Below are 24,500 nucleotides of genomic sequence, written 5' to 3' on the forward strand. Positions count from 1 at the left end.
AACCACTTTCAAATCCCCCACTTAACTCCAGATGTTTTCTTTCAGTAGCATGTCTGACCCTGAAAGGCAACCACATGTAACCCAGCTTATGTTCCTACACTACAGTTTGTGCTCTCACCGTGCAGCAACTGCCTCCTGTAGAAAGCGTCCCTCAGTGGGCTGGCTGGGATTAAAGATGAAGGTCTTGAATCCAAACTGGTTGAGGTCAACTGTTGTTCCAGCTGTTTTTGTAGCTGTATTCTGAGAGAGCTGTTTTCATGGATGCTGCGCTCCAGCTGGGTCCTTAAAGCCCGTACCTCCACCATCAACTCACCTAATTCTCCCCCAAGTGGAAACGAGGCGTATGGAATCTCAGAGAGGTAACCTGCCAAGGAAGAAGGGGGCATGGTGATTTCATGTTAAGACTAGAACGTGATCAGAACATCCCATTTCAAAAACACATAATATTAAATATAGAGTGACTTCTATGTGATCCTTTCAGCTATAACAACAGCCACTCTTCTCAGAAGGCTTGTCACAAGATTTGTCTGAAGGATGTCTGTTGGAACTGATGCCCATTCAGTCAAAAATAGCATCCAGGGTTCTGGACAGGCCACAGGAGTTTCTTTTTCTCCCCCCTTTAGCGCATCCAATTGTTCAATTTGCATCGTGCTTCCTCTCTGTATATGCCGAACCCTGCCCTGACCGAGGAGATCGAAGCTAACCCATATCCCCTCCGAAACATGAGCAGCAGCCAGATGCATTTTTGCCACCCACACATTGATGAGTTTGGCGCCGCCTAGCGTTGCATGCGGAGACACACACCCTAAGGGCACTCTTCCTCATCTCCTGTGCAGGCGCCTCTAATCAGCCGGCAGAGGTCGTAATCGCATTCTGACAGAGAGAGACCCACATCCGGTTCTTTGAATGGGCGTTCTAATAGTTTTGTCCATATAGTGTAGCAAGGACCTTATATGGACATAAAAAATAAGGCAGACTGATAATCACATCATTGGCTCCCATTGGCTGCGTCTATCTTTTAAGTTGCACTTAAAAATAATTACCTGCAGGGGCGCCCTTGTTTCCAGCACACATCCGATCATACAGACGCACCTCACACTGCAGTGAGTGCAACAGCTGCCTGCTTTCTGACAGCTGCTGCTGGAGAAGACTCAATTCATGCTGCAGCCTGCACACACACAAACAACAATGAGTACAGGCATCTGGTTTATGCTCTTAAATAAAAGCTAGTTAGCAGTTTGCTTGACCTATTGCTGTGCTCCTGGTTGCTCTGCCTGTCCTGGCGCATCTGCTGGATCTGCTGACTTTGTTCACAGATGTGTGCCTGGAGCCTCCTCACCTCATCCTTCCACTGCTCAGCTTCTAACTCGACCTGCTTCAGCCGAGCCCGTCCAGACAACACCGCCTCTCGCAACTGCTCTACCTCCTCACTGTTATCTGAGGAGTAATTAGAGTCATTTAAATAAACTTGATCTTTAGTGCTCTTACAATCTTACTAATATCAAACCTTAATATCAAATTCAATACACACATAATGGTCGCTATAGCAGATCCTGGTCTACATGGATGCCCTTATTGACGCAACACTCTTACTTATATCAGTGCTTGGAACTGGCACAGAGAGTGCACTGACAAATGTGCCTCAGGCACCCCGAAATTGGTATTATTGGGAATTTGTTTTGACAACAGTAACTACACAAAACTGTTCAAAGAGTGATCTAGATTTCCAGATCTGTAGCTGATGAGCTGATCTTGCAACACAGAAGGATGCAGAGAAACTGGACTTACCCCTGCTCATCTGCAGTTTGGACTGGAGACTTAGATTCTCTTCCTTCAGCAAGCGAATCTCATTGGACAGCTGGGTGACAGTGTCCAGGCCCTGAATATAGATGTTCGTAGGTGCTGCTGTGGAGACATACATGTAACATTTTAACATTAAGTACTTACAGACTCATTCAGACTCAGATTCATTTTATTTAATTATCATCAACTGCTTTATCCTGGTAGGGGTCGGGGCACAGTCCGGTTCCACTGGGAAACCCTGGGTGCAAGGCAGGAGTACCCAGGGCAAGGTGTCAATCCATTGCATGACTTTGATCATCCCCCAGACATAGCCAATCATATTTGTGTACACGTCTGGTTGGATTGCAACACAGATCTCACCGGTAGTGGCTTAATTTAATATGTAGTCAATAAAACATATGATTATTAATATTTTACCATTCATTCATTCATTCATTCATTCATGTGTTGATTTTGATCGCTGTGTGAGTGTGAGTTGGGAATTATTGGCATGTTAGAGCATCCTGTTGTGCCTCTCTCACCTCCGTCTCTGGCGGCGTTGGCCAGACGATTCTCCAGCTGTTGTCTCAGCCTTTCATTAGTCTTGATGGAGTCTTCTAGACGCTGTCGCAGGGTCCGCACCTCTCGCAGATGCTCCTCGATCAGGTCCACACCTCATGAAAAACAATAACAAACACACATTCTTAGGTGGGAATACAACTGTACAGGGTACCAGTTCACTGTTAGGCCCAGTCACTCAGTCAGTTATTCCTATCTAGGGGGGATTCAGAGTAACCAATACACTTTTGATATATTTTATGAGGTGGGAGGAAACTGGAGTACCCCAGGAAACCAACAAAGACACTGAAAGAACGTGCCAGTGCCCTATGGCAAGGTTCAAAACCTTCTAAGCCACGTTTGAGTAACTAAAACACAACTGAAATACAAATACTGGACTAGCATAAGTATAAAGGCGCTGCACCACTTATCAGTGTTTTATTTTGTGTTAGTGCAGTTAATTTGTAGAAAGAAGAAAAAGAGTCATACCTAGGTTGCTGTTTCCTGACTGATAACCAGGCACTCCAGAGAAGCCTGTGACTGGATGGAGTAGGCTATCTATGCCCCAGGGTGTACTGCTCCCCACCAGGCTGCTGTCCGATTGCTGGGGCTGGTCGAGGGAATGATGGTATAGCTTTGTATAACTGGAGGAATCAGGCAGTGCAGGGCCCATCAGTGGATAGTTGCTCAGCGAATGGGGTAAGCTAAAACCTGGTGTAAACCACAAAATAAAAAAAAAGATTAGGAAATGACTCAACAACTCATATGACAGGATTTTATCACCCAGGCAACATATCAGTCAGGCCCTAGTATGTTAATGTGTGTAAATCATGCATGAGTGTGGTAAAGACTGTATGTGACTCGATTAAATCCACTCTATTAATATGAAGCAATTAATATACAATCTATGAGACTAATGTTTCCACAACAGGCAACAGTTTGCTTGCATTAGATACAACACACAGTTAAATTGTAAATAAAAAAAACATTTTGTGTGAATTAGAGGATTAAATAGGAGCCTAAACTTTATACAGCAATATACTGTACATGCACACACCCACACACAGGCTGTGTGCTCACTTCGGAGTGGTGGCCTGCGCAGACCCTGTTGCGGCTGTTCTGGTGTCAATAGCCGAGTATCATGCCCAAGGAGGGGCAATGAATGAGAGTTTAAGTTATTTGAAGTAGTGTACCATGGATGGTTCTGGAACAAGGGCAAAGAGCCAGACAAGGGAAGAGAATGTGCACCTAGAGATAGAGATGGTGAAGGGGTGATATATATGTAGGTTATACGTATAGAAAGAAAATAGCACTTCTGAATAGGATCACTTAAACATACGTAACTGTTGACTAATTCTGCCTTTCTTACCCGTCTTGCTTTCATTAGGTCTGTAGGGGGCAATAGGTTTTTGAATACAGCGAGGGGCAGAAAAAAGGGAAGTACGCTCTGAAACAAGAGTGCAAAGGGCTTTAGATTTGGTCTTAACTACCAGTAATAAGTAGAGAGGATTTTAATGAGACATCAAACTCATAAGGCAGATTATTTAGATGCACTACTTAGCGATTGCAATATATGGTCAAGAAAATGTAGACACCCGTCCTATTTTCTTTAATTCAGCTGTTTCTGTTGCATAAAGCATGGCTCATAGAGACACACACACTCTGACTCAGGCCCTGACTGGCCTTCTCATCCAACATCAGTGCCTGACCTATCCAGACTGACTAGATACAAGTTCCTGAAGACTCTTGTGAAAAGCAGCGATAACTTTTGGCAGTTAAAGTACTGAATTAGAAGATTCACTGGCTATCAACATACCTTTTGATTACTGGATCTCTAACTGAACTACACATTGAACTGCTGATTCATACTGACTACATTGTCTGCTGTTGCAGTGTAGTTTTGCCCTGCATGTCATTTTATAATATGCCATTAGCATTTCATAACACACCTAAATGGATGTTTTGGACCCTGCATGTCAGTAAGTGCATGGTTTTAATAATTACTCTGTTCGTGTGCATCTGTCTTTATGTGTGTGTATTGTAGTGACGTGCCTGTATTCTCTGACATGGGAACAGCTTCCTCCTGGGCGTATTCGCTGACTCCATCCGCATCAGAACACAGCTCCAGGTCCTCGTTGACCGACGCCCTCTCATCTGACACAAAAGACGTGCGGTCGGATTGATCTGTTGTTTCTGAGGGGGCGTGGCTGGTGGATGGTGTGTCAGGGCGTTGTTGCAGCTTGGTGTGCAGAGACTCGATGATTTTGTCTTTTTGCTGAAGCTCCTTACTTAACCTGCACACACATACACACATATGTGCACACACATGCACACACAGGTGAATAATGACACACCACAGTATAATAGTTTATAGGTGTAAAATAAACAGTACTATATATGCTGAATGGACTGCTATTTGCACCAGTAGTTTTTTCAATACACTGTCGGTCAATGGACATGCAATTTTCATTAGTCTGGTCAAAATTAAACAATTAATTGCTAGGTAGGGGGGACAATGTCTCCCCTAGCATTTTAGAATATTGGTGCCTTAACTGTGGAATAAACACTTCAGCTCATCTGTGGGAGGAAAGCGCTGTAAAAAATGTGTAGGGTGAGAGTGGTGTGGTCTTCTGTATGTTCTAAGGCTGTCTGTAAGAATATGCCACTGGCATATTTTTACTAGTGTAAAAAAAGGCCCTCCTTGGTCAAAGTGGGTGTCGTGTAGCCAGCAGGGGTCACCAGAGAGCACTGGAAATTGGATGTATCCAAATTGGGACAATGCAAAAGGGGAAAAACATTAATTGTTAAGCAAAATTAAGGAGAATGATACCCTTTAACTGTATAAGACTATACAGTTAAACATTATTTTAATGTATGCATTCCAATTGTATATAAGACAAAATTACCTTAATGCTAACAGCTCATGGCCCATTTTGTCATCCGGTACCTCTAAAAGATCTCCTGTAAATCAAATCAAAAGGAAATACATTCATGTATTAAAAGTAGGGATGTCCCGATCACGTTTTTTTGTTCCCGATACCGATCCCGATTATTAATTTTGATCCCGATCCGATACCAAGTCTCAAACCGATACTTGTATTTTCTAGATATTGTCTAGATAAGAACTGGATAATACTGTTCACACAGTGCACACTTCAAGTACATAACAGTTATTCAGATTAATCCAATGTACATGTTTAACAACTAAATAGCTCCGCAGTGCTGTGGGGAAAAATGCTGCATCCAAGCTATTGGCTTAATGTTTTGTATTTTTACAAAATCAATCAAAATGAGTGAGATAATTACAGTTTTACTTTAAACTTTACATTCAAAGAAAAAAAATCTGTTTAATGCAGTGATACACTAAAAATGAACAGAAATCTGTGTAGCAGCTTAACTTGAATATAAGAAAAAAAGTTACTTAAAAGCATTACAGTAAAACCTGAATACCAAAATAAAATGGAAAGGCTCTTTTGTTATGAAGGAAAGCCAGTTTTTAAAGTGCTTGTATTGTGACAATGGTTTGATGGACGTTGCTATGCGAAGTGAGTATGTTTTGACCCTTTGGGGCTTCCATAGTGCATGGAATAGCGTGCTTGACTCTAGCTGTCCGCTATTCGGTACCGTAACAGAAGAAGTTAATAAAGTGTTAAGTGCTCCTGACAATATGTGATCCTTGACTCACACACCATATAAACAGTAAAATTCCACAGTAATGAACGCAGCTCTGCTCCTACCGCCTCGTGAGACGCTCGCATTGCAGACATTACACGTCGCTGCTGGACTTGTTTCACTTTCCAATTTAAAGTATTTCCACACAGCTGATGTAAAACAAAAGATCGGGATTACGTTCGGGTTTAGTAAAGCCGATTCCGATCAGTTAAATAATGCCTTGATCGGCCCCGGATCAGGACGTCCCTAATTAAAAGATATTACATTTTTACTGTAAAATAATCAGTCTAAAAATGAAGAACTGAAGTTAATTGTTCTTGGCATTATATTGCATGTATTTGTAATGACATTGTTCTCCATTGTCATCTGAAGGCCACTATTGAGCCACAAACCATCTCAAGGCTGAATGCCTGGAGCTGATTGGACCTACTGTGAAGGGAGACAAGTCCTGTCATGTGATGTCAGCCAATCTCAGGTGTCGTGAGCTCATGTGTATGAGTGTTATCACTTCCCTTCAAGCTGCATTATTTTACCCAGTGGCATTTAATGAGCCACAGCTCATATGAAGAATGAGATTGATTACACATGCCGTGGGAAAAGGCATTGTCCAAAAAGATATTTAAAGGGATAAAGGGATGTGTGATATGTGATATTAGTGATGTGTACTCACGTCCGCTGATCTTAATGCTGATCCTCTGTGCAAGTGAGGAGTTCTGGGACAGCTGTTCTCTAAAACTCTGTCCCATGTAGTAATCGATGTCATTGGCGCGCAGCAGCTCTTCGAAGGCTTTAGTGGTGTCGCCCAGGTGCTGTGTGAGGATGTGGCAGATTCCTCGGCCCTCGCGCATCCTTTGGCGCAGATGTGACAGCTCCCGGGCCTGAGCCTGGATCAGCGTGTTGTACTTACTGGGTAGATATAAAAAAAAAATAACAAAGACAGGTATAAATGTATATTTATATATTTCTTTATATTTATATAGTTTGTACATTACATACAGCCTGGTGAAAAGGATAAGTGTTCAGTATACCAAAACTGAGACAATGTGTCAGTGCATGATAGAGACAGTGGTAGCCTAGTAGGTAGAGCTTTGGACTATCAATGAAAAGGTTGAGAGTTTGAATCCCAGTTCTGCCTTGCAGTGACTGTTGGGCCCTGACACATACGACACCTATATATATGACACCATAGTACAATCAAATTCTTTTTCTGCATATCACAGCTTGTTTGCGGGTCAGGGTCAGATATTATATGCCGCCCCTAGAGCTGTGACGGTTAAGGGCTTTGCTGAAGGGCCCAACAGTGGGGATTGCAAAACATAATACACCCACTCTCTCACTTACACCAAGGTATGTTAGAAAATCCAATTCACCTTCTGCATATTTTTGATAAGTGGGAGTGATGTACGGCACCGACACTACCAGCTGTGCCACTGTGCCACCTGGGGGTGGGATTGGTAGAAACCCTGCAATGGATTGGCACCCTATCTGAAGTATTCCTCCTGCCTTACCCAGGCCAGGTGGCAGTCTTCCCCTCCTCAGCCCCTCTTTTCTCCTCCTGTTTGCAGCTGCGGATCTGATTCTCCAGTGATGCCACACGGGACACCAGCTCCTGCAGCTCCCTGTTGGACTTCACCGAGCTGGAACACAGAGCCGGGACGTCCGAGTGCCAGCCCTCATCCTCTTCAGGGGAGGGCTGAAAAGCCCAGTTCACCTAACAGAGAAAAACATATCAGTATGATAATGGCAACCAGTGAGTGTGTATTGAGGCTGGATACTCTTGTTACACTGTGCTGTTATCAAACCAAATAGTGCTGCCCCTGTACTAGGGTGAAACAGTGGGAGCTACCTTGCGTGGTGTGCGTTCAAGGCTGGAGGCGTAGTCGGAGGTTGTGGAGAGTGACCGCACGCGTAGCTGCAGTCCGCGGATCACTTTGTGGCAGCGTGAGAGCTGTTTGCGCAGGTCCTGTACCAACAAATCGCCGTGCTGATTCCAGGGCTTGTTGACGCTGACGTAGGACTGTGGAGAGAGAGAGGTGCACATCTCCAGGTCATCGAACTCTGTTAAAGGGAAAAAATGAAGAACATTACGATAATTCAACTGCAGCATATTTGATATTTCAGAAGATTTGGGAAGATAGATAAAAACTTGAGTTTATTGGCTGCGATAGATGACCTACCGGGGCTACTAGCATCTTCTCTTTCAGCCTCGTTCTCACTGCGGCCACTGGTTTCATAGCCCAGATCTTGCAGATCCACCTGCACCTGCTTACTGTCCTGCTGCACGGCACTCTCCGCTAAAAGAGAAAATTAAACGTTGTCTTTAATTAAATTCTGAATCACATCAAATATGATCATTTTTTATTGACCTAGATGTGTATTAGAGACACCTAGAGGCTTTACTGCATTTAAAACAGTGACCTCAGACGCTTTCCATCCCATCATATACTTATTTACCCTGTGTGTGGGTGTGTGTGTGTTGACTCACTCAGCAGTTCTCTGTAGTCCTTGAGCTGTTCGGCCTGAGCCTGTACTGTGGCCTCGGACACCATCAGTCTCTCTTGCAACTCTCTGCTTTCCTGGCGGCTCAGGGCCAGGTCGCTACGCAGACGCTCTGCCTGCTCTCGAAGTCCCGCCTCTACATGCTGCCAGAACCCTGCAGAACCTCCACTCCCTCCCTCCACCTCCTGCTGCAGGCTGGGTTCCTGACAAATACACACGAGTCATAGGAAACTGGTTAGAATCAGCCCCCTGACAGCCTCCCCAAACATATTTCAAGTCATTTCAATCAAATCCAAGAGATGTGAGCAAACATAAGCTTCATCTATAACATGTAGAGCTCAGCCCTGCCCCAAGTTTTACTAAAAACGCAAGTGCTGCACCCAGATGACACTGCGGGATAATCCGCTAGCACACCGGCGCCGAGATTCTGAGCTCCCGGGTTTGAATCCCAGCTGGGCTGGGCACCCTCTAGTAGGCCTCCAGTCTGCTGGGTGGAAAAGACCGGACTAAGGGGTGGGGTTATCAACACTGTATAAAACCTTGGTTGCCCAGGGTGCCTGTACAGAAAGGGGTTTGGCTCTCTGTACGCAAAGCCGGCCTCACACGCAAATCCACCAAGAGAGAATGAGAGAATAAGAAGGGATTGGTGGGCTGCGCACACATCGTATGGAATGTGTGTCTGGCGAATATACGCCCTCCTTGGATGCTATTGGGGTCCCCAGCAGCGGATTGGCTATGCTAAATTGGGAGAAAAAGGGGGTAAAATGCATATAAATGTCCACGTTTAAATCTAAGCTGTGCTATCAATCGTCCGGATGCCCACGCAGACACGATTATACAATTGGCTGTGTATTAGGGAGAGAATGGTTGAATGGGTTTCTCACTGCTCATTGAGAGATGAGAGATGGCTGATTCACGGATAGTAGTGTGTGACCCTCTGCTTTATGAGAGTCTCCTCAGTTAGGAAGGGGCAGGGCCAGGGGGTTGTCATAAGTTTTGGGCAGATTAATCAAATTTGGGCGGCACGGTGGCTCAGTGGGTAGCACTGTCGCCTCACAGCAAGAAGGTCCTGGGTTCGATCCCCAGGCGGGGCGGTCCGGGTCCTTTCTGTGCGGAGTTTGTATGTTCTCCCCGTGTCTGCGTGGGTTTCCTCCAACAGTCCAAAAACACGCAGTCAAGTTAACTGGAGACACTGAATTGCCCTATAGGTGTATGAGTGTGCGTGTGTGTCTGTCCTGCGATGGACTGGCGCACCATCCAGGGTGTTACTGTGTGCCTTGCGCCCATTGAAAAGCTGGGATAGGCTCCAGCACCTCCCCGCAACCCTAATTGGATAAGACAGTGAGTGAGTGTGTGAGACCTCAATGTGAAGCAATTATTATAGCCCTGATGGGCATCTGCACTCAGGTGGTAATTGTTGTAAATTGGGAGTAAGTGTCTGTCCCTGTTTGTTTCGGAGACACACACTGTACCTGCTCTCTGGATTCGCCCGTAGCTTTGTGAGCAAGAAGCAGGCCGAGATCTAGAGAGTGGGGTCTGTTACACCTCCTCTTCCCCGCTCCTTCTCTCAGAGTCACGTTCGGAGGCCCGCGCTTCCCCAGAGGGGGTCGCACGTCCTCTTGCTCCCACTCTTCATCATCATACTCTTCCTCCTCCTCCTCCTCTTCTTCCTCTATTAACTCATGGGGTATTTGCTGGTCATGAAGGTTCAGCCTGTCTGCGTCACTTTGCTTCCACCCTCTGCACGTCACAGGTACTTTACTCTCCGCCCTCAGTCCGGATCCACTTCCACTCAGTTCTAGCCTCTGGTTTTCTTCTTGCAGGCTTGGTGGAGTTGTCCTGGGTGAAAGCCATTATACAATATGTTCTTTGAACAGTACAAAAAGTTATTTTCTTTGTGGGCCATTTCGCCGAATCTGTGCTATTCCCATCCCCAGGACATTAGACCAATACACATTCTAAGTAATAAAGTGTGTGTGTTACTAGATTCAGTGTTGAGCAAAGATACAAATTTAGGATTAATTTCATCAATGGAACCCATTTGGTGGAATGGCCCTTGTACATTTGTCAGGTAAAAAAGGGAATGAATAAATCCCAACCATTGGTCCTAACGTTTCTGGAAATGGGGGATGTCATAATAATAATAATAAGAGTAATTATGAATATGTTTACGGCTGTGTGTGTTGAACTACCTGCTCTGAGAGAACATGATGCAGTCAGCCTGGCTGAGCTGGTGTTCCTCTTCTCCTGCCTCTCCACTCTTTTTCAGCTCAGTCTCATACTGCCATTCTCCCCCAAAGTCCACCTGGGGTATTCCTTTAATTCCAGATGCCTCCAACATCCCAGCATTCTGCCATAAGATAGAGGAGATCACTAAAATTGTTTGAAAGCATACGAACCTGTCAACAGGGCAGTTGTTGCCATTGTTGGGCCCTTGAGCAATTTCTTAAATGCCATTTTATAGTATTTTAAACATGACAATATTAGACAGCTGAGCTTAGACTTCTATTGTAATTAAGTTAAGCTAAATAAAAATGTTTTCCAGTTTACCACACCAACATTTCATCCCAGCTGTGAAACATGGTGAAGGGAGCACCATGCTTTGGGTCTGATTTGCTGGCTCAGGGCCAGGACAACTCACAAGCAATGTTAAAACAGTGAATTATGCTAACATTTGGGTTCAGAAAGAGGTCGTTCATCTATTGTAACATAGAATTGAAGGTGTAGGTATAAGCTGTGTCTGAGGGAGGGTTGGCCAAAGACCTGTGATGGCTTGAGCACCCAATAAATAATGAAATAAGACAACAGATACCTAAAATAACCTTGAATTCAAAGATTCACCTGTGTGCTAGCCAGACTCTGAGCGGTCAGTTTCACATCGTCGTCCTCTATGCTGTCTGTGAACTCTTCACTGCTACTGCCTTCATCCTCGTCGACGTCATCATCCTCATCAGTTTCCTCGTCGGTGCTGAACTCTAGAGAAAGAAACACAGTCCACAGTTTAGACCAAACTCACTCTTTTTTTAAAGGCCTGTGCTTTTTAGTGCTATTTTTAGGTTCTATTCTTTCTAGAATGTTCTACACATTCTTCTATTTCCGATGGCTACTTTCGTGCTATTCATTTCATTTTATTGTTTTCACGGTTTCTATCCCTTATTTGCTCCCTGATTTAAAAAAAGCAGGTTATTATTATAGCCATGAGACTAAAGTGGAAACTTTTGTCAGGAGCCCTAAAGCACATAAGTCCAGCCTATGTCCTCTCTCTTCCTTTTCCTCTCTCTCTCACCCCCACACACATACAGTACATAAAAAGCAAAGAAACAGACACAACCTGGTACAGAAATAAAAAAAGCACAATATGTACTCGCTCTAAGCCACCTCAGAAAATAGTCCAGAAGATCATGCGGTATAAAATCTTAAAGTTACATAAGCCGAGTTTCCATAATGGGCCTGACATTTTGGCACAGAGTGAGTCATTATAAACCACTCCAGTCTCTGGCTTCTAATAGATTTCGGCTGCCAGCAAGGCTACTTGCTAAGAGTGAGAGGTGAGAGGTGAGGTCGGTGTGGTAATGGATTTAACTCTGAACTGAGCTCAGTTCAACAGCTTCTGTGTACGACTGTATGCTCCAAAACTTTAAAAAGGAACCAGTTTGTTGGGGAATAATTCAGCTTATGCTACAATTTATGGTTACAAAATTGATGTTAGGTGTCACACAGTAACACAGGTATGTGATGAGTTTAACATGTTCTTCTTATGTCCAATGGGTTTTATTCCACTTCCTAAAAATATCCATAAGGTGGGTTCTTCTGTATATTACCCTGAGATGTAAGTAAGTGAATGTGTATGTTGTTCTGAGATTGAGACTTGCTCCATCTTAATTACACCACGACCCTGAGCGTGATTAAGCAGTTAGTGAAAATAGACAGTGACTATTAGTGGTTCGTGAGGCCGTGAGTCTTAACATTTACATTTTATACATTTAGCAGATGCTTTTATCCAGTATATTGTCTAAGCAATTGAGGGTTAAGGGCCTTGTTCTAGGGGCCAACAGTGGCAAGCTGGTTCCATAAATTCCACATGCTTTAAGATGTAATCTTTTAATCATTGAATCATTCAGAGTAACCCATTTATACAGACATGATTAGCTGTGTCTGAGGGAGGGCAGGAGGGAGGGATGGCCAAAGCCCTTTGATGACTTGGCACCCAGTAAAACACGAAGTGGTAGAGAATGGCATTACATGTCTCAAAAGAAGCATGTGTTAGCCCACAGCTTTCTGTGTTTTTGCTACCTTCACCTGTTATATGGCCAACTCTAACTACAGTTACATTGATTAATCCCGAGTCTCTATGCATTAAGTAAGTTAGAAAAAGGGTGTACATATTTTTATGCTTGGCTCTACATGTTTATAATGGGGTCATTTTATAGGAGCCAAGTGTGTAGCGTTAATACAAAGGAAAATATGTGCCCACATCAACAAGTAAAACATCTATGTAATATATTAAATACTGAGTGAACTTGGCTTAAATGACTTAAATTAGACAAACATCAGAAGGGTTTTCCAAATCGATTTGATTAAAACTACTTCCAGAGACATGGCATTCAGGTATGGCATTCTGGGTAAAGTATGCTATGTGCAAACTATCCTCTAGGAGTACAGCTTTAATGAAACTGTATTAGTCTTGTTGGACATACAGTCGTGCTGCATTCTATCAACAGTGCCTGCTGTATACAAACAACTATTTATCTATTACTATATAGTATTACTTAACTGTATAGTCATTGTGTCACAGGGTCCCAGTATTATTACTTTAAATTCTTTAAGTTACTTTAAGTTCTTGATCTAATTTAGAACAAAATTTTCTTTTACAGAAGTTGGGACATGCAATTCCACCGCGTTACCAGCAGATGCCACTATTCTCCAAAGAAGCAAATACTGTTTTCTAACCACAGCACATGGAGCCTGGATCCCAGTAGTAGTAGTAGTAGTAGCTAAAGTAATTTGGGTGTCACCCGAGCACCCAACAATAATAACAAAAGGTATTTCTTAATTAAAATGCAGCTTTAAGTTTAAAAAATGATTGTGTGCACTGTTGGGCAACATTATTTACTGTCAGACATGGGCTTTACTGTTCAGAATGTAATAAATACTGATCATATGAGCTGAATGATATGAATCATCCTAAATAAATTGATTTAAATGATATGAAACATGTTGTTTGTAATAAAAGGTGCACCACATTTGTCATGTGAATATTTTTAATTGGTATGAAGCAGATGAATACAACACGAGAATCCTGTTCTACCAATTTCATACCGAGTATTACTTTACTGTGATATAAACCGTTATTGTTGTTGTTTTGGCCAGTTGTTTAATTTCAATGGCTAAAAGCCTTAATGAACCTAATGTAGTTATACTAGTGTGAAACTATATGGAATATAAAGGCCCATGCTTGGACTGAGTTGAAGTATGTACACCTTGCATTTGTATTACTAAAAGAACATGTGTACAGTGACAACCTTTTGATTACTAGTCCAGCACCATATCCGCTACAGTTGTTAATTAATTTATTATACCTGTTAGCAGCTGTTGTGGCTGAAACATACTGTATGAATTCAGAAATTAAAAGGGGTGTCCCATTCTTTTTTGAGGTATATTTTATGTATTATAAACTGACTTACCTTGTTTGTAATGTAAACCCTGTCGAAATACTGTTGAATGCTTCGAGGTGTATGTGGTATATAATATACCCAGATTTTTTAAATTAAAACTGACATAATTATTAAAAAATAATACAAAAAGCCGTTCTAACCATGTTAGCTGGTGCATATTTATTAGCTTTAGTTCTGATGTACATAAATACCTACTTAAGTGAATGTTGGAAATGTAAACAAGAGTTAAAATCTCATTTGGCACCGTTTCTAAACATACAGTATGAATGTGTTTCAAAAAGCAGGGACACAAGCATTTTTACTGTAGTATAGCATGCACATCATGCAGGATTCCACAACCACCAGCTAACTGATGCTCCTAACCAGACACCACCCTGCACATTTGACATTTGCATATATAGAAATATAGATATATATTACTCTAAAAACTAGACAGTTATGCAAAAAAGTAGGCAAGCTTTGATCTAGTTCTGACCTGATTTCAGATCAGCAGGAGCGGTTTAGCAAGTCCTGCTTGGGTTTGTATGTAAATGTAAACGAAGATGGTCTAAAGGAAAAGATGAATGAGGCAAACGATGCAAATAGCAGCACTTTACGAGGAAAAGTAAGCACACCAACACGACACACTGAAATGGCAAACCAGACGTCAACACTTGCACCCAAAACAGCACAAGATGCCAACATCGAAAGATAAATAAGCACAAAGCATCCACATAAAACATGACATATTTGTTTGTGTTGTTGCAGTTGTTAGTACACTTGTTTGTACCGTTAGCTGCAGTGCTTGTTTCAGACCCACTCATTCACACAGAGTTACGTATGGTGCTCTCTGGTGGCCCGCGGGCCGATTTTATAGTGCAGCCCGAATTCTGCTGTGGCCCACCTCCATAGTCGGCCTGGGCCTGAGCTGCCCTTTCCAGCGCCAGAGCTGTGTCTCGGGTCCTGTTCAGGACCTCTTCCAGCTGTCCCCGCAGTGCCTGGATTGTGTCCAGTTCCACGTGGAGCATCAGAGTCTTCTCCTCACTGCCGAAGCAATCACATGGTTAGTTGGTTAGTACATTCCTGCCTGTTGGCTACTGGCCTCTAAATTCTGTATTAGTGCTCAAGATGAGCTGTCACATGCTCAAATTTTAATGCAACTTTTACCTTCTCTATGTATAGTCAAGCCAAGTGTCTTTTAAATGGATCATGCAGTAAATAGTCTATCACTTTGAACATTTAGCTCACATGATTAAAGGAATTCTTTTCCTTTACTCTAAATGTTTCATCCATATGATTTTATTAAGCTGCTTTGTGATTGCCAACAGCTTTTACATGTGCAGGGTTTAAGGTGGCACTGTCGCCTCACAGCAAGAAGGGCCTGGGCTTTTCTCAGGGTGCTCCTGTTTCCTCCCACAGCCCGAAGACATGCAGTCAAGCCAATTGGTGCAACTAAAATTGCCCCGAGTGTGTGTGTGTCTGCCTCGTGATAGACTGGCATGACTGGCGATCTGTCCGGGGTGTGTCCTGCCTTTCGCCCAATAAATCGGACCCACTGCAACCCTGACAAGGGTAAAACTGTGGTAAAACAGGCTGACAGGAGTGGAAAAAGCTCCTGCTAAGCCTATGTCAGCGTCAAGCACACTGTGGACAGTGTCAGTCATGTTTGGTTGCCCAAAGAATAAGATCTAACCTGTCTCCTCTGGTCTGGATGTGGCTCAGGTTTTGATAAAGCTTCTTCTCAGCTCTGAGAGCCTGGTTTAGATGCTGGTACTCCGTTACCAACTGCTCCAGAGCACACTGTGTGGACAGGGCAACATTATATTAGACAACGCACATGTAAAGACACACACACACACACAGACTCCCTATATTTCCATTCATTTTGTGAGACCTACCTGGGGATCAGGGTCAGTGTTGGTTTCATTCTTTTTGGTTAGAGAGGATCTCAGCTCCAGTAGCTCTCTCTGTGAATCCAGAGATTGTAAGAACGGGTGGTATACATTACAAAAAGTGATTAAACGTAATAGACAGGTGTGTGTGTGTGTGTGTGTGTGTGTGGTACCTCCGTCTCTCTGTGCTTTCTTAGTGCAATCTGTAGCTCTTCCTTAACAGCTTGCATCTCCAGCTCAGAGCTCTGATCACCTACACATGTTCAAACCCACATTGTTACTCACATAATACACAACAATTGTTGCGTGCATTGTAATAATAAATGATTTAAGGGATTTAAGGGGAAGGATTTACTTACTCTCTGTTGCTCCCGCTGATCTAGGGGTCAACAGCGCCTCTTCCTGACCTTGCATTAGGTCCTATGAAATCGAAACATCCCATTTAATGCAAAGCAGTGCTATGGCTTAACGAGCCAAACATTAGAACCATCTGCCTAATACGCTGTCCAAACTATTCTGACCCGTCCCGTCTGGCATCATTGGGTCTGTCTGAAAACCTACTGAGCTCTCTACACAGACGCATTTTACGTCATTATGTGCAGGCTCCAGAGAAGAAGCCTGTCTGAGTTTTTAGATTCCTTAAAATGCTGCCCACTAAGGTGCCTCATTTCGAAGCAGTAATAAGACTGAAAAACGAGGGGGCTTCCGATGCTTCCGATCGAATTCTCATTGATTTTTAATTTGTAAAAAGATGTACAAGTGTCAACTATTTGCAAATCCGGGCTTTTCAGTAACAATTTAACCATTTTCGCCACACGGAGGGAGATGTGTTGCCTCAGCTCGTTGGTTTGAATGGCCTGAGACTAACTGTCTTAGCTTATGCCTAGTTCACACTACACGATTTTTGCCCTGATTTTCGCTCGGCGACTGGTCGGCGATTGATTTTCCGGGTCGGGAGCAACTCAGCGTTCGCTCGGCGATCAAACCTCGGCTCTCAGTCGCCAAGTGTGAACTATCCAACAACTCGACCCGACCGGCTCGCCGAGCGCTCGGCGACTGGATCGAGTTTTCTAGCACGCCAGATATCTGATCTCGGACGGGCAACTGGGAATGAGTGACATGTCGAACAGCCAATGAGAACGCAGGATACAGCGTGAGGGGAAATGCAGGAGAGGACAGGGGCTTAATTAATATAGTTTATATCAGGATACACCGACACACACACGTTTTACAGTATTTCTGATTTAATCGTCCTCTACAAAACATAATACCCACGCTGCATTGCAAAACTCACTACAGAACAAGCCATATACTGTTCGTGTTGCCAGATCCACTCAGATTCATTTATTTTTCCTCCTTGATATTCTGCTGCACATCAGCGCACAAACCCTAGAAGCTCGCCTGCAATTCCAGTTGGTGATGGATCGTGTAGTGTGAAACCCCCTATCGCCGATCAGTCGTGTAGTGTGAAATATACACCGACTGAAAGACTCCCGAGTGCAGGAGATTCAGTCGTATAGTGTGAACTGTACAGCGACCTGACGACTTGGAAAGTCGTGTAGTGTGAACTTGGCATTAGTAAGCTAAAACTGCGGTCAAGTAATCACCGTCTTATGAGTTCAATGTCTTATTACCAATGCAGCTCACTAAGTGTACAGACAGACCCATTGAGTCTTAGCCAAAGTAAACAATCTTCTAAGGAACCGCAGATGTCTTTTGGCTTAACTGAGGCCAGTGATCATGATTTCAGAATGAAAAAGACACAAGGCAAAAGTGTGATTCATGGGAGTGAGGCAAGCTAGAAACAATTACTAGCAAAGAGAAATATGAGTGCAATCTGACACTTGCAGCTGGGGCTTTAATGCTTATTGTTCCTCTTACCGTGATAAGGCTCTCTTTCTCTCTGAGTAAACTTTGAAGTCTGTCCATCTCAATATCCACCGCAGCTCTTCTCTCTCTCTCCCTTTCTTTCTCCCGAGTCACGTCACACAGCCCCTGTTCGTGTGATGCCAGCTGCCTACGCATCTCTTGTAGCTGCCCGGTCCTCTCCACTATCACCTGCCTTGATCTCTGCCCGCTTTCCTGAAATAGGTTCATAAATACAAAAAAAGTGTGTTATGGTTAGGCCGATTCGTTGCACAGATTTTACACAGGTCTGGGATTATTGTCCAGCTTTACCTTAATGTACTGGTCTCTGGCATTGATGGTGTTGAGCAGGTCCTGAATCAGAGTGTGATGCTCTTGTGTCTGCCTGCTGCGCTCGGTCAGCAAGTCTTGGAAAAGCCGCTCCTTGAGCACCAGGCGTGACTTCAGCTCCTCTACCACCTCGTTGGGGTTGGGGAAAAGCTTAGCCGTCAGTGCCGCTGTCAGATCCTTTAATAGACGTGCACACATCACACAACACGCATTGATTATTGAGGAGGATGAGATTGAACATGCTTACATTAGTGTGTGTGTGTACCTCTGCCTCTTTGCTGTGTGTGTGTAGTGCAGTGTGCATGTGTGCACGTGTGTTAATGTGTGTGTACCTCTGCCTCTTAGCTGCGTGTGTGTAGTGCATGTGTGCACTTGTGTTAATGTGTGTGTACCTCTGCCTCTTTGCTGTGTGTGTGTAGTGCAGAGTGAAGGTGTGTGTGTACCTCTGCCTCTTAGCTGTGTGTGTGTAGTGCAGAGTGAAGGTGTGTGTGTACCTCTGCCTCTTAGCTGTGTGTGTGTAGTGCAGAGTGAAGGTGTGTGTGTACCTCTGCCTCTTAGCTGTGTGTGTGTAGTGCAGAGTGCAGGTGTGTGTGTGTACCTTTGCCTCTTAGTTGTGTGTGTGTAGTGCAGTGTGCAGGTGTGTGTGTGTACCTCTGCCTCTTTGCTGTGTGTGTGTAGTGCAGATGAGTGTGTGTGTGTGTGTGTGTGTGTACCTCTGCCTCTTTGCTGCGTGTGTGTAGTGCATGTGTGCACTTGTGTTAATGTGTGTGTACCTCTGCCTCTTTGCTGCATGTGTGTAGTGCATGTGTGCATGTGTGTTAATGTGTGTGTACCTCTGCCTCCTTGCTGTGTGTGTGTAGTGCAGAGTGCAGGTGTGTGTGTGTGTGTACCTCTGCCTCTTTGCTGTGTGTGTGTAGTGCAGAGTGCAGGTGTGTGTGTGTGTGTACCTCTGCCTCCTTGCTGTGTGTGTGTAGTGCAGAGTGCAGGTGTGTGTGTGTGTGTACCTCTGCCTCTTTGCTGTGTGTGTGTAGTGCAGAGTGCAGGTGTGTGTGTGTGTGTGTGTGTGTACCTCTGCCTCTTTGCTGTGTGTGTGTAGTGCAGAGTGCAGGTGTGTGTGTGTACCTCTGCCTCTTTGCTGTGTGTGTGTAGTGCATGTGTGCACTTGTGTTAATGTGTGTGTACCTCTGCCTCTTTGCTGTGTGTGTGTAGTGCATGTGTGCACTTGTGTTAATGTGTGTGTACCTCTGCCTCTTAGCTGTGTGTGTGTAGTGCAGAGTGAAGGTGTGTGTGTACCTCTGCCTCTTTGCTGCGTGTGTGTAGTGCAGAGTGCAGGTGTGTGTGTGTACCTCTGCCTCTTTGCTGTGTGTGTGTAGTGCAGAGTGCAGGTGTGTGTGTGTGTGTGTGTGTGTACCTCTGCCTCTTTGCTGTGTGTGTGTAGTGCAGAGTGCAGGTGTGTGTGTGTGTGTGTGTGTGTGTGTGTACCTCTGCCTCTTTGCTGTGTGTGTGTAGTGCAGAGTGCAGGTGTGTGTGTGTGTACCTCTGCCTCTTTGCTGTGTGTGTGTAGTGCATGTGTGCACTTGTGTTAATGTGTGTGTACCTCTGCCTCTTTGCTGTGTGTGTGTAGTGCATGTGTGCACTTGTGTTAATGTGTGTGTACCTCTGCCTCTTAGCTGTGTGTGTGTAGTGCAGAGTGAAGGTGTGTGTGTACCTCTGCCTCTTAGCTGTGTGTGTGTAGTGCAGAGTGCAGGTGTGTGTGTGTGTGTGTGTACCTCTGCCTCTTTGCTGCATGTGTGTAGTGCAGTGTGCAGGTGTGTGTGTGTGTGTGTGTGTGTACCTCTGCCTCTTTGCTGCGTGTGTGTAGTGCAGAGTGCAGGTGTGTGTGTGTGTGTGTGTGTGTGTGTGTGTACCTCTGCCTCTTTGCTGTGTGTGTGTAGTGCAGAGTGCAGGTGTGTGTGTGTACCTCTGCCTCTTTGCTGCATGTGTGTAGTGCAGTGTGCAGGTGTGTGTGTGTGTGTGTGTGTACCTCTGCCTCTTTGCTGCGTGTGTGTAGTGCAGAGTGCAGGTGTGTGTGTGTGTGTGTGTGTGTGTGTACCTCTGCCTCTTTGCTGTGTGTGTGTAGTGCAGAGTGCAGGTGTGTGTGTGTACCTCTGCCTCTTTGCTGCATGTGTGTAGTGCAGTGTGCAGGTGTGTGTGTGTGTGTGTGTGTACCTCTGCCTCTTTGCTGCATGTGTGTAGTGCAGTGTGCAGGTGTGTGTGTGTGTGTGTGTGTGTGTGTGTACCTCTGCCTCTTTGCTGCGTGTGTGTAGTGCAGTGTGCAGGTGTGTGTGTGTGTGTGTGTGTGTACCTCTGCCTCTTTGCTGCATTTGTGTAGTGCAGAGTGCAGGTGTGTGATGATGTTGTCTCTCTCGCGCAGAGCCACTTTGTGTTTCTCGTCACTCTGCTGTTTGAGCCACTGCAGCTTTCGGCATGTTTCCTGAGTTTGCTCCAGCTCCAGCTCCTTACTGCGCACCAGACCATCCAAACTCTGCTCACATACACACATAAAAATCACCATGGTTCGATGACATGGCATTTTGTGTCACAGCACTAGGCATCACACACACATACACACACTCACCGTGATCGTTTCTTCGTTGTTGGATAGAATGCAGCGCAGTCTCTCCAGGTCCCGTTCTTTTTCCCGGAGTGCTAACTGAAGCCTGCGTACCTCGCTCTCTTTCTCCTCCAGACAGTGAAACTTCTCGTCTATAGAGCGCTGAAAACACACGACACAGTTACATTTCCAGAACTCTCCATTTCCAGCCTGATAAGCACTGACACTCATAATACTGGGTGCTCAAGTGGCCCAGTAGTAACATACACCCCCCGCCCCCAATTTTCCTCCCAATCTAGTCGTATCCAATTACCTGACTGCATACTGATGTTGACCTCCGCTCCCGACTGAGGAGAGCCGTGACTAACACACACCCCCTCCGACGTGTGCAGTAGCCGACTGCACCTTTTCACCTACATGAGGCGAGTTTATATGTGGATCAGCTTTGTGTACGGAGAGTCACACCCTGATCCCATTATCCCCTGTCTCTGTGCAGGCGGCATCGATCAGCCAGCAGAGGTCATAATTGCATCAGTTATGAGGAATCCAGCTCTGGCACCCCAATCATCGTTCGTGTAGGCGCCCAGCCTGCCAGTAGCAAAGCTGAGATTCAAACACACTGTGAAATGTGGTACTATTTGAATGGTCACATGACTCTTTACTTTTTTTGATTGGTACTTTTAACCCTGGATGGTTAGAGTTGTGCTGTTTGCATTGTCTGTGTCTCTGCCTGTCATTTTGCAACAATTTAAAGCTCCGTACTTTCAGTAATCCTGCATCATTGTACTGAACCTGTGTTACATTGTAGTGTAGTATGAAGACAGTACCTCCAGAGCTTTGTCACGGTCACGGATGCGGCTCTTGAGTTTATCCAGGAGGGCATCTCGGGGGCGACTGGTCTCAACAGGCTTGTCCAGCATCTCTGAGTGCTCCTGACAAACACACAGGGACCAAAATGAAGCATCTCGAGTTTTCTGATTATCTGTGCATGTACAATACGTGTGTGTGACTCATCCAACCTGCACAAGCCGTTCCTTCTCCTTCAGTAACAGCTGGAGCTGTGAGATGGTTCTGTCTCGGGCTGAAATTTCGGTGTGTTTATCAGCCTCGCATTCCTTCAGCTGCGCCTCTTTTATTTGCATATCTGAACGTAACTGCTTTAATGTGTTACGCAGATCCTGCAACACACACACAAACAATTAATGCTACAAAAACGTTGCTTCAGTATTGTCTGGTGAGATTTGTTTAGGTTAAGGGGAAAGTGTCAGGGATCCTCAAATAGCTGATTTTTTTGAATAGTACAATTAATGTTACAGCAATAAAAATTTAGGCTTTATTAAGGTTGGTTTCATTTTCATCAACCACTGTATCCTGGACAGGGTCAAGTTGGATCTGGTTCCACCAGGAAACACTGGGCACAAGGAAAAAATACTTTTGGCCCCTGACCAGGATATAACTGTGGTAAAACATGAAAATGATTATAAGTATGAAATACAAGTTAAAAACATTAAAAAGGGACCAAAAGCATTCTAAAATGAAAACATTGGGTCCAAATTACAAAACCTAGTCTATGACATTTTATACTGTGCTGCTCTGTTTTACAGGTTATAACCTGGTTGTAATTCTCAGTGGTCTCTCTGTGCTTCAGTGCTGCCTCTAGGTCACTTTGTAGGCGGTCACGAGCGTTTCCCAGGTCCTCTGCCACTCTCTGACTCTGCCTCTGGGCACGCTGACCGGTCTCCAGCTCGAGCTGGCGGCTGAAGAGAGAGCTCTGTAGTGCTATCACCTCACCCTGTAGCTTAGCCTCCTCTCCAGTCTGGAGACAAAATATAGGGAGAGAAAGAGAGAGGATACAAACAGACGTAAATAAAATAGAACAATGACTGAATTGTTGTGTCGAGTACAGAAAGGTTTATTGTTATTTCGGAATAAAAGCATACAGAGGTTATGTTACAGGGCCTTTCAAAACAATCATTAATAATGAATAATGGACTGATTATTTGTGCTGTTAGATCAACGTGGCAAGATCACCTATCAATGCAGGTCAAGTTCAAATATGAACAATTAACTTACATAACAGTGAGCTGATGCAGTCATACCCAACAGAGGGGGAAAAACCTTTAGAGTTCTTACTGTAGAGAGTGCAGTATGTGCCCCACCCACTATAGAATGAGCTACACCCACACCTACCTGTGTGTTATGGAGCTGTTTGCGATGTGCCATTTCTCTGAGCGTACACAGGGTGCTGTTCTGTCCTTCTATAACCTGATGCAGCTCTTGTGTCTGCACACACACACACACAAACACGTACAATGTGAAATGTACATCCAGTTTGCATATATACACCAGTCAACAGAATCATTAAGTTGGTGATTATATTGGTACTAACATATTTGTAACTATGTAATATCCCATTAAAAAGATTATGCTAACCCACTACCACTGGGATTCAGGGTTTGAAGCTCCAGCAGTGCTATTAGCCAGTGTGGCATCTACTGTACATACAGACATGGCTGGCTGTATTTAAAGGGAAGCTGGCTGATCAAATGTAAAACTTCATTTTTAGAATATGTAAACAAATAAAAGGCTAGAAAACTAGAACCCAATCAGACATTTGTTTATTTAAATGACCTAACCCTGACTCGAAGCCGCTAGCGTATGTGTGAAGGTGTGTTTGCATGCCTGTACCTCTGTTTCTTTAGTACTGAGGCTTTCGGTGAGGCTTTGAATGGTTCTTTCCTGATTTTGAGCTGCATGTCTGATAGAACACAGCTCAGTCTCCATTTCATCCAGCCTATCCTGCAGCTTCTAAAACACACAAACAAACCAATATGTGAAGGTGACAAACAAACCAATATGTACACGCCGCATCTACAAGGACTGATAATGAATTCAGTTTGCAGGATGCTTAACCAACACCGTGGGTAAAAGCCACAATCAACAAGGGTAATAAAAGTGGTGGCCAAAAAAACAGAAACAAGAAAGCCTGCAGCCCAGAACTGAGAAAAGGGATAGAGAGGGGACAGTGCAGACTACTTGTCACAATATGGAAAGCTGCACAGAATGCGTGCGACAACCCAGTAATCGGAAAAAGAGGAAAGAAAGGAAACCCAGAGCAAGTCGTAGACAGTAATGAATGAGTTATACTCCACCAACTGGCAGAGCCCATGTCCAGAATGGACCCAAACATGGAGCATAACAAGGCAAGTGACAAGAAACCCTGAACTGATTTATTACCAATAAAGTAGCAAGTTTGTTACTGTGCTGCATGTCTACCATGCTGGATTACAGACAGTTAGTTACTAACTGTCACACGTTGTTAGTTGTAGTTTGTGTCGTAGTTACTGTTGTGCTTCTGGTATCAAAGTGTGCCAATTAGAAGCACTGATTGCACAGAGATGCATGCATGAAAAGTATATACTTATTTTCTATGGGTGAACTTTTCAAACAGTATTTAAACATTAACAGAATTAAGACTGATGTACTTGTGTTGGACTGTATTCGCTACCTTGTTGCTGGCTTCACTATCTTGGATCTTATTCTGGAGAGACTGAACCTGGTGCTGCGCTTTCTGTAGTTCGTTGACGCACTGGCCTGCTGCAGATTCATACTGGTTCAACTGGGACTGCTGCTCCTCTACTAGACTCTGCAACA

General features: G+C 44.3%; 2 protein-coding genes across 6 annotated transcripts in view; one reads left to right on the forward strand and one right to left on the reverse strand.

Moving 5' to 3' along the window:
• The window catches only part of prkab2 (protein kinase, AMP-activated, beta 2 non-catalytic subunit), a 32,349-nt gene extending 18,719 nt beyond the window's left edge, over positions 1–13,630 (forward strand). The window contains exon 7 of the mRNA XM_062987464.1: positions 13,386–13,630. Coding sequence (XP_062843534.1) covers positions 13,386–13,460 — 75 coding nt within the window. The 3' untranslated portion in view covers positions 13,461–13,630. The remainder of the gene's footprint in view (positions 1–13,385) is intronic.
• Positions 1–24,500, reverse strand: part of LOC134302380 (myomegalin-like) — a 64,050-nt gene that overhangs the window by 7,143 nt on the left and 32,407 nt on the right. For 4 of the 5 annotated variants that reach the window (XM_062987462.1, XM_062987459.1, XM_062987458.1 and 1 more), the window contains 32 exons: positions 24,355–24,492; positions 23,535–23,654; positions 23,037–23,129; positions 22,459–22,662; positions 21,866–22,024; positions 21,674–21,778; positions 20,871–21,008; positions 20,598–20,777; positions 18,236–18,430; positions 17,939–18,139; positions 16,417–16,477; positions 16,231–16,310; positions 16,064–16,132; positions 15,859–15,965; positions 15,070–15,209; positions 11,353–11,486; positions 10,704–10,861; positions 9,984–10,350; positions 8,498–8,714; positions 8,190–8,306; positions 7,859–8,070; positions 7,521–7,723; positions 6,683–6,918; positions 5,247–5,301; positions 4,393–4,634; positions 3,421–3,588; positions 2,830–3,051; positions 2,325–2,456; positions 1,789–1,905; positions 1,248–1,437; positions 1,044–1,168; positions 119–364 (listed from right to left, as the gene is read on the reverse strand). In XM_062987462.1, the coding sequence (XP_062843532.1) occupies positions 119–364; positions 1,044–1,168; positions 1,248–1,437; positions 1,789–1,905; positions 2,325–2,456; positions 2,830–3,051; positions 3,421–3,588; positions 4,393–4,634; positions 5,247–5,301; positions 6,683–6,918; positions 7,521–7,723; positions 7,859–8,070; positions 8,190–8,306; positions 8,498–8,714; positions 9,984–10,350; positions 10,704–10,861; positions 11,353–11,486; positions 15,070–15,209; positions 15,859–15,965; positions 16,064–16,132; positions 16,231–16,310; positions 16,417–16,477; positions 17,939–18,139; positions 18,236–18,430; positions 20,598–20,777; positions 20,871–21,008; positions 21,674–21,778; positions 21,866–22,024; positions 22,459–22,662; positions 23,037–23,129; positions 23,535–23,654; positions 24,355–24,492 (5,131 nt within the window). The remainder of the gene's footprint in view (positions 1–118; positions 365–1,043; positions 1,169–1,247; positions 1,438–1,788; positions 1,906–2,324; positions 2,457–2,829; positions 3,052–3,420; positions 3,589–4,392; positions 4,635–5,246; positions 5,302–6,682; positions 6,919–7,520; positions 7,724–7,858; positions 8,071–8,189; positions 8,307–8,497; positions 8,715–9,983; positions 10,351–10,703; positions 10,862–11,352; positions 11,487–15,069; positions 15,210–15,858; positions 15,966–16,063; positions 16,133–16,230; positions 16,311–16,416; positions 16,478–17,938; positions 18,140–18,235; positions 18,431–20,597; positions 20,778–20,870; positions 21,009–21,673; positions 21,779–21,865; positions 22,025–22,458; positions 22,663–23,036; positions 23,130–23,534; positions 23,655–24,354; positions 24,493–24,500) is intronic. The other variant, XM_062987461.1, reaches the window with a different exon arrangement.

This window comes from Trichomycterus rosablanca, chromosome 25 (genome assembly GCF_030014385.1).
Source record: "Trichomycterus rosablanca isolate fTriRos1 chromosome 25, fTriRos1.hap1, whole genome shotgun sequence".
In the NCBI taxonomy this organism is placed as follows: Eukaryota; Metazoa; Chordata; class Actinopteri; order Siluriformes; family Trichomycteridae; genus Trichomycterus; species Trichomycterus rosablanca.